The 9449-nt window shown below is 44.4% G+C and overlaps 1 protein-coding gene across 1 annotated transcript; it reads left to right on the top strand.

Annotated features, from left to right (window-relative positions):
* The first annotated feature begins 1575 nt into the window (after positions 1–1575).
* Positions 1576–8833, top strand: unc45a (unc-45 myosin chaperone A). The gene is made up of 19 exons (XM_012828095.3): positions 1576–1772; positions 2033–2234; positions 2349–2524; positions 2757–2846; positions 2961–3128; positions 3270–3438; positions 3700–3870; positions 3957–4128; positions 4654–4954; positions 5063–5157; positions 5282–5423; positions 5528–5668; positions 5864–5991; positions 6172–6238; positions 6338–6451; positions 6779–6894; positions 7118–7235; positions 7460–7615; positions 7873–8833. The coding sequence occupies exons 1-19, from the start codon at positions 1755–1757 to the stop codon at positions 8155–8157; spliced, it is 2829 nt and encodes a 942-aa protein (XP_012683549.2). The 5' UTR covers positions 1576–1754; the 3' UTR covers positions 8158–8833.
* The last annotated feature ends 616 nt before the right edge of the window (positions 8834–9449 follow it).

Genomic DNA, 9449 nt, shown 5'->3' with positions numbered 1-9449 from the left:
AGACCTATCATAAAAAAAATACTGTATTAACTAAGGACAAGTACATTTGTATTGATAGGTTAATGAACCGGAGGTTTAGACCAGAAAAATCAACTTGTCCTTTCGCACAATTGGTTTCAGGATCTGTGTGGTTAGTTTCTTCGTAAAAAAAAATAAAAATCCTCAGGGCAACACTTCCTGACCTCTAGAGGGACTCCTCTCCCTCAGGAAGGACTGGAGAGACTGATCATTAAAAAAAAGGTATGTCAGGAAGTTGTTTAAAAAGTCAAGTTTGCTCTTTTTTTTGTAGAGAGGAGTTAACGTCTGGGCTGCTTTGTAAGGTTTATGAATTATGGCCTACCTGCAATACAGCACTTCAGTATGGTGACATGTTCCTATAAATACTATACTGTACCTCTGAGTTTGGGAAATGCTGGTGGGAATGACAGCGCTTGCAGGGATAATACAGAGGAGGGTGAGGAGGATGATATGAGAAAAGGCAGCCTGGGGGGCCAACTCAGCAAATTGCCTCTGAAATTGAATTTGAACATCTCAATAATTCACCACCAAGCTGTCAGGGTCAGTACAAAAGCATATGCTACTCTTCTACACAATTCGGGGGTCGTCTGATTTATTTATTTCAGAGACTTTGTTTTCAGATTTAAAAACTGGCATTCATTTCAACCTGCGATTCTGCACACAAAGTGTTGACACTGTAATGGCATTGTAACTGTGAGCTACAGAACTTACTGCAAAGGCATCCATGTTTCTCTGTAGGATTTCAGACATGATGTACATGAGAGGTATGACATTCGCTCTGATGCAGCTACTTTCACCCTAAATTGACCTGTCAGTCATATACAACTGCACTGGTTCATGTTTCCTTTTTGCACAGCCCAGGGGTTCCAGTTAACAACAGTGAAAAAGGGACCCACATGACCTAGTCTCTCCTCTCTCTCCCTCTCCCTTGCAGTCATCCTCCCCATCTGCATAAAGGTCAGCCACTCACAGTGCTACCATGGGGATAACAGGGACTCAATGGCTGTCTCAGTGTAACCCTCTGGACTCTTTTGTCTCTATGGAAACTAAATAAACAGTATCACATTGCAGGATGGCTGAGCCTAGAGGCAATGGCCTAAAAAGTCCCATGTAAGCTTCAGAACACAAAAAGAATGTTGAATGTTTACTGGTCCACTGCAGAAAATATATGAAGCATTCCTGACATTTCATTCTTATTGTTTTGACGTGTTTGCAAATTATGGCCAACCAGGACCACCCCACTCACGTATCTGTACTCTAGTCACTAGTTTACAACACGATTTGAACAATCCTGCAACTTTTTCTTTGCATAGAAATGTTTTTTAAGATTAAACCTATGTGGAGCAGCTTAAATGTGTTTGCGCATTTTCATTTGCTGTCAGTCTGGTATAAGCTCATGAAGTGATAGTATTATGAAGTGAAAAGATAAATGTGTCACAGTTCTGTGTCTGTAATTACTTAAGCAAATAGTTAAATTGTCCGTAGTGTATGCCCGGGTAGCTATAGCCAGAACAGCACTGCCATGTATGGTTATGGAGCGAAAGAAAGAGGCGGGGCTGCTCTGTATCGTCATCAGCGTGCCCCACACCCGGAAGTACACAGGGTGTAAGTGGACATCTAGAACAATCTAGCACAATAACGGAATAGTTTCATATGGATTGCTAATATTTTCCATAATCTCCCATACACCTACCCATTACATTACCAAAGTATTTATATTCCGTTTGACCCTGTGAATGAGCGTTAACGAAAAGGTAAGTTATGATGCAAGACAAACCAGAAGGCACATTCATTGAGATCTTGTCTGTTCATTTAACATTTCACTTAAGTGCTGTATGTTTTTAGTGATAGTTTGTTCTAAGGGAAAATATACTTTGCATTATTATGAAGAATGCCGCCAGTTTCATACATTTTTTAGTATGACCTATGAGAGAAGGCTACAGTGGACGAATAGCCACTAAGTTACAGGTCAGCAGCAGAGATTGTTAAATTTGTTTTGGATATACCCTGTTAGATGACCCAGGACGCGACGGCTTTTAAGGAAGAAGGTAACAATTTCTTCAAAACTGGCGATATTCAAGGAGCCTTGTGCAGCTATACCAAGGCACTTAAACTTAGCGAGAACAAGTCCGATAATGCTATCCTTTATCGCAACCGCTCCGCCTGTTACCTGAAGCTAGAAGACTATTCCAAGGCTGAGACGGATGCGTCAAAAGGTATGCAACTCTACGATCGTTCCTTCTGTGTCCAAATATCTGACCGAATTCAAGTGAAGTGTAAAACCGTATGAATAGGCTAAGCATTAAATAGTATGCATGATCTTTGTCCAGCTCTTGATACCGACCCAGGTGACATCAAAGCAAGGTATCGTCGTGCGCAGGCGCTACAGAGCTTGGGCCGACTGGACCAGGCCTTTCTGGACGCGCAGAAATGCGCACAGCTTGAGCCTAAAAACAAAGCATTCCAGGATCTGCTGCGTCAGCTTGGTTCTCAGATCCAGCAGAAGGTAGCATAGAGTTTCAAAGAAAGAACACTGAATGAATCTTTAAATGATCAGTGGTTCTTGCAGTTTAAAACAGATGTTCCACACTGTAGAACATAGCAAGAACATAGCACACTGCAAGAACATAGCAATAATATTGCAATAAAATGTCTGCATTTCTATTGCCTACTAACTGTATTGAGTTGTATTTAGCTAAAGGCTTTCCATCTACTCTCCCTCCCTGTCACCCTATCAGACATCCCAGCTCTCCTCCACAGATGCTCGTGTCCAGCAGATGTTTAAACTCTTGATTGACAGCTCAACACCACAGTCAGACAGACAGAAAGTAAGGAATATCACCACACACACACGCACCGTATTTAGCCGTGCATTTGTTTCTATTAATTTTACTCTCCTCCCCTCTCATTGGTCCTTCTGTCCTTCTGTCCTCCATGTGCAGGCAGCTCAGAACCTGGTGGTGCTCTCCCGTGAGGATGCAGGGGCCGAACAGATCTTTCGCAACGATGGTGTGAAACTCCTCCAGAGGCTCCTCGAGTCCAAGTACGAGGACATTGTGCTGTCTGCTCTCAGAACGCTTGTCGGCTTGTGTACGGGACACCAGTCAAGGGTGAGTGGATTTGATGTCCCAACGGCAGACTAAACAGCAGAGATGATCTAATTCTAATCTTAACCAACAACTGAAGTTTGTATACACAAGCATGTCTATCATGTTAGAAGAGAGTGAAAATGACTGTGTCCTTGTCGACAGACCATGGCTATCGTGAATGAGCTGGGCATGGAAAAGCTGTGTGCTGTCATGGGCTCCGGTGAGGAGGCCGTGTCCCTGGCTGCCTGCCACCTGCTGCAGGTTATGTTCGAGGCCCTCACCGAGGGCATGAACAAGGCCATCAGAGGGCAGGACGAGGCCATCCTGCCTGGTAGGGACATTGTTAACAGAACATTCTGCTAGGTTGCCGTAGAGAACTGTTTAACTGTAGAAGACTGTTCAAGCTGACACTTTATTTGGCATTTCTAAATGCAAGTCCTGTAGTTGTTAAAACTAACTGCCCTAAGCATGTGTATGGGTCCATTATCTTTGGGTTGCCCATGTAACTATGTATACATGTATGTATATATTTCAACAATATGTGTAACTGTGTGTGTGTGTGTGTGTGTGTGTGTCTGTGTCTGTGTCACAGACCCCTCTCGTGAGCTACATTCCATGTTGCGGCACCTCCTGGACATGCTTCCCTCTGCTAGTGTGTCAGGGCCCGGCCGAGACAGTGCCATCAACCTGCTGGTCAAGCAAGTTCCCCGGAAATCCCAAAAGAGCCCAAACAACTCGCTCACACTGTGGGTGATAGACAAGGGTAAGAGCCAGACTGGCAAACTGTGGCTTTTGCCTATTAAAACCATGTTGTTCAAGTCCTCAGTTTGGAAATGTTTCCATGCTCAGGGCTTAAGAACATTCTGGAAGTGGCAGGAACGGTGCCAGAGATGGGCAACGGACCACCGCTGACAGACAACTCCCACATGAGCAGTTCCGTGCTACTCAACAAACTCTATGATGACCTGATTAGTGATGCTGAGAGGGAGAACTTCAACCGCATCTGTGAAGAATACGTGAAGTAAGTTGGAGGCAATGTATCATTTTGAAAAATGGAGCTGTTGTCTTTTAAATGTATGTAAAACGCCTTAAATATAAAAAATACTGGCTGCGTTGTATGTGCGTTGCATGTGCGTTACGGTGTGTTACCTGTTCTTTCATTGGTTTTCGAGCCGTGCCTGAGACGCACGTCTTACATTGGCAGTGTGCATGCTCTAACCTGTTAACATGGGCGTTAAAGTGAAAATCAGGTAACGCAGCCATTGTGCCTGAGTGAGGCCCACTATCTCATGTTGCCTGTTTGTGTGATTATGAATGTAGCATATGATTGTTCTGACATTGTGTAAACTTTCCTGTAATTGTGGAGATTTACCACTATCCATGTTGCAGCTTTTTCAGTTTTGCAGGTTTTTGCAGTTCAGACAAACTGCGATATTTTTAGCATGAAAAAAGGTTCCACACTGACTTCGCATTATAATTTTTAGTTTCAACCTTGCTGACAATGTAAAATCAAGTGATTATAGTCTTGCATATCCTTCATTCCCAGGCATAATTTTGAGCGCACAAGTTTGGAGTCGAAGTTGCGGGCCATCCAGGCAGTGTCTGTGCTACTGCAGGGCCCCAGCGATGTGGGCAACCTCACGCTGGAGCTGGCCGGCATAATAGAAACGGTCATCTCTCTGTGCGCCTCCAAGGACCTTATCCACCAGCAGGTGGCAGTGGAGACCCTCATCCACGCAGCCGGCAAGGCCAAGAGGGCCACGTTCATCACAGCTAACGGTGTGACGCTCCTGAAGGATCTCTACAAGAACAGCGAGAACGACAGGATACGTGTCAGGGCACTGGTGGTGAGCCTCAGACCAAAGAGCTCTTTAGAGTGTTCGTGATTGAAGAGTGCAATTCTGTTGAGTCTAAGGAGTCCTAAAAACTGGTGTGTGTCTGTCTGTCTGTCACAGGGATTGTGTAAACTGGGATCAGCTGGAGGCACAGATTTCAGCATGAAACAATTTGCTGAAGGCTCCACATTAAAACTGGCCAAGCAGTGCAGGAAGTAAGCCACTATTTCATCTTTCCAATGGCTTCAGTTGAGCTTGTTTTTGTTTCATCCTCTTCTGACTGCGACTAGCCTTTTTATTTATGAAGAAAGCAATGTTGTTCTGCACCTTTCCTCACAGGTGGTTATGTAACGAGTCTCTACCGGTCACCTCGCGGCGATGGGCCATTGAGGGCCTGGCGTACCTGACCTTTGATGCAGACGTGAAGGAGGATCTGGTGCAGGACAAGAACGCCCTGCAGGCCATGTTCCAGCTAGCTAAGGTATTCTGGCCATCAACCTCTCAATTCTATACAATTTATTCCACGGGGCTCCTGAATGTTTTTGCTGTCAGCAGTAATTAACTGCCCACTCTCTGTTCCTGCAGTCTGAGGATAAGACTGTGCTCTTTGCTATTGGCTCCACACTGGTGAACTGTACCAATAGCTACGATGTAGAGAAGCCTGACCCGCAGATGGTGGAGTTGGCTAAATATGCGAAACAGCATGTGCCTAAAGAGCACCCTAAGGTACTACAAGTGGTGATGAGTTTTTTCTTCTGCAACTCGTCTGCACAGAAAGTAAAGAAGTTACACTCTTAGAAACAGACAAAGATGTGTACACTTGACAAAGACACTAGGTTGTGTCAGTGTGACATTCAGTCCTTGTTTCCAGTCATTCTTGTGCCATAAGATTGTGTGTGCTTGTGCGTGTGTGTGTGACAGGACGCTCCATCCTATGTGGAGAAGAGGCTGGTGAAGCTGCTGGAGGCTGGGGTGGTGTCCGCACTGGTGTGTATGGTCAAGCAGGAGAGCCCAGCCCTCACCGAATCCTGCAGGGAGTGTATCGCCAGGTCTGAATCCAATAATGTCAACTCCTGACTCATCTAAATGTATCAGCATGTCTAAACTATTCAGCATCTTTTTGGTTTTAACTTATTTAGTCCTGAAGGATGTTTTGATTTTTTTTTATCTGAAGGGTGACTATTAGCATTACTGCGTAGTGATGTTTCCCTCTGGGTGTAATGTTCTAGGGTGTTCCTGGCTTTGGTGGAACGACAAGAGGACCGGGGAACAGTGGTGGCACAGGGTGGAGGAAAGGTTAGACTGTCTTCTCACTTATCCAGTATCACCGTCCACCGCACAACAATATACCACATGTGCTCCATATTAATACAACCCCTTGCTCTATGTTTTCAGGCTCTGCTTCCACTAGTCACAGAGAGTACAGACAAGGGCAAGATCAAAGCAGCTCAGGCACTGGCTAAAATCACCATCACGCACAACCCACAGATTGCCTTCCCTGGAGAGAGGGTGAGTGTGGCCTGGTTCTTTGGGTTTGGGTTGGAATTGGCATCAGAGAGGTTCACCAGAGATGCAGGTGAACTCTGTCCATTTAAAGATATATCTATGTTTTAAACTGATCTGTCCTTGTTTGATGAGCACATCTTCAAATTCTCATTAATAAGATCCTGTGCCTCCATAGATGTGGTACATTTGCGTATATGTTTATTCTACGTTACATTGGACATAATTATTTTTCTTTACACTAAGCTAGTATCACTTCCCATATACCACACAACAATATACCATATGGGCTCCATATACTATATTAATACAACCCTTTGCTGTATGTTTTAGATCTATGAGGTGGTTCGTCCTCTTATCAGTCTGCTGCACCTGGAGTGCACAATGCTGCAAAACTTTGAGGCATTGATGGCCCTCACCAACTTGGCTGGCATCAGTGAGAAACTCAGGTCAGTCAGCTGAGTAAAAAACCTCTCTTCACCTTACTTGTCTAGCCTAATGTTCCTGAGGTGACATGATAGTCTCTGGCAGTGGGCTGTATTTGTTTCGCATCATTAAATACTCCATTTGCTTTGCGAATGTCACTTATAAAGACACATGCTAACAACCCTGCATGTCAGTGATATCTACAGAGAGTTCTCTGAACCAATGAACTGCTGTCGTCTTGAGCAGGCAGAAGATCATTAAGGAGAAGGCGGTGGCAAAGGTGGAGGGCTACATGTATGAGGAGCATGACATGGTGCGTGCTGCAGCCACGGAGTGCATGTGCAACCTGGTCCTGAGCACGGAGGTGAGTTACCTGTGATACCTGAATGTGTTATATGCGCATAATGATACAAACAGAGAGTGTATTTTCCATGCAAAAACAATATACTTTTCCCAATAAAAAACTAATATACTTCCCATCCAAGAATACAACATATTTGAATATACTGTATAAAGTTTTATTCTATTTTATATAAATGTTCCTGAAAGAAGGGTAATAATTCCAGTTGTCGCTGTGTCTGGCCTCAGGTGCAGACGTTGTTCCTGGACACGGGGAGTGACCGGCTGAAGCTGCTGGTGCTGTACTCCGGCGAGGACGATGAGAGGCTCAGAAGGGCGGCAGCTGGCACACTGGCCATGTTGACCGTAGAGCAGCCTGACCTATGTGCCCGCATCCCTGAAACGGTGAGCTGTGGGCACGTTAGAGTAACATAGGGTTCAGCACGTAACATTATGTAGGCTTTGAATTAGTGCTCAGCAGATATGCCATGGTATAGGTGAAGCTTATTCTAATGTGCGGCTATTTCAGTGCTTTACACTACCAGATTAAAGGCATTTAGTCATTGAGGCCGAATTTAAATGATTCATAATAATAATGAAATTTTTTATCTTGATTGAAGTTTCTCCTCTTTTCCTCATCACCGTGTCCTACCCTCCTTTAGACTAGCCACTGGCTCGAAATCCTGCAGGCACTGTTGCTAAGCGACAACCAGGACCTCCGTCACCGTGGTGCAGTGATCACGATGAATCTGATGCAGGCGCAGCGCAACCTGGCAGAGAAGCTGATGGAGAGCGAGACTCTGGAGATCCTCTCCGTCATGGCCAAGGGGGGCAGCCCGGCGCCTGGTCCTGAGGCCCGTGCCGCCCAGCAGTGCCTGGATCTGGCCATGGGTTACGGACTCATTCAGGCAGGAGCGCTGGCAGGAGAGCCCAGATCTGAGGCGTGACCACAGCGCCTGGTAGCACCATGGCAAACTGGGCCTTCAAGAGTCCTCAAGTCTGAGTTCTCATTTTCTATGGTCGTGTGATGTTTGAGTACGAGAGGCAGACGAGTTAGCCCTGGCTCTGGTTCTTTTCATCACATCCCACTGAAGTAGACAGTGCTCAAGAAATCTAGTGTGAAACGCTGCAGTGTTATCAAACCAGTTTGAAGTGAATTATAAGCATTCATAATAAGCATCAGCCTTTTCCATGAACACTAGTGTGTCTTAAAACATGCACTCACGCTGTAGTACAGAACAATGTGCTATCACAAGGCCACATTCCAAATGTAATTTTTTTTCACATTCCCATTCACTGGCAGCTTTGTAGACAAACACCAAATCAGACCAAATGTTCCACATTGATAAATATTATGATTACATATTATTGAGCGCTCTTGCATTCCAAAATCTTGGTTTATGTTTGTACAGGTAATTTGCATTTGAACGTTGGGGTATGTTTTGCAAGCTAGTTTTACAAGAGGGGTTTATTGTTTATTTAGCAAATGGACTCTGTTGAATTATGGTTTGTTGTGACTTTTTATATTAAGAACACTAAAAGTGTGTACCAATACTTTCTCTGTGTATAAATTATTATTTTTTCACAGAATGTTGCACAATAAAAAAAAGATGTATTATTCAAGCAGTGAAATCCTCACATGTTTATAGAGATATACCAAAGCACTCCGCTGGTTGTTTACAGTGGAATTTAACAACTACTTTCTATTTGACAACTACTCAATTTGTGCGCATGCTCTCAACTGAAATCTGCCATGGCGCCCTCCACAAGTAGCAGAGCAAGTTATTTTAGTCAGTGCGGTCTGGATCATTCCATAGTAGTCTAGCTGCCTGGACGTCAACGCTATGCAATTACATGCAGTATGCAGATAATAATTCATCCAACCGTGATGTGTGCACTTTCTGAATGGAAAATAATGACATCAGGCTAAACCTAGCTTGCTAGCAACGTTACCGTAAGATAGGGTTGTATACACCACCAAATGAGTTGGTTTGGCTTTGGCTTTAATGGCTTTCGACAAATTGTTCCTCTCGGTGAAGTGGATGATGGAACACTTAGCGATAACCTAGTTAAAATAGCTGTTCCTACTGCTGTAACTCTTCCCAGCGAATGTTCAGACAGACCCGTGTCAGAGACCCCATATGAAAAGAAACCTAAGGTCTGCAGCATTCAGGTCACTGCAAGCTGGAGTCGCACGGCTTCCTTTTCCGTAAAAGGTAATCTTAAAAAATGGCTTGAG

This window comes from Clupea harengus, chromosome 3, assembly GCF_900700415.2.
Source record: "Clupea harengus chromosome 3, Ch_v2.0.2, whole genome shotgun sequence".
Taxonomy (NCBI): Eukaryota; Metazoa; Chordata; class Actinopteri; order Clupeiformes; family Clupeidae; genus Clupea; species Clupea harengus.
The sequence above is the reverse complement of the archived record's forward strand: the minus strand, read 5'-3'. Positions and strand labels throughout refer to the sequence as shown.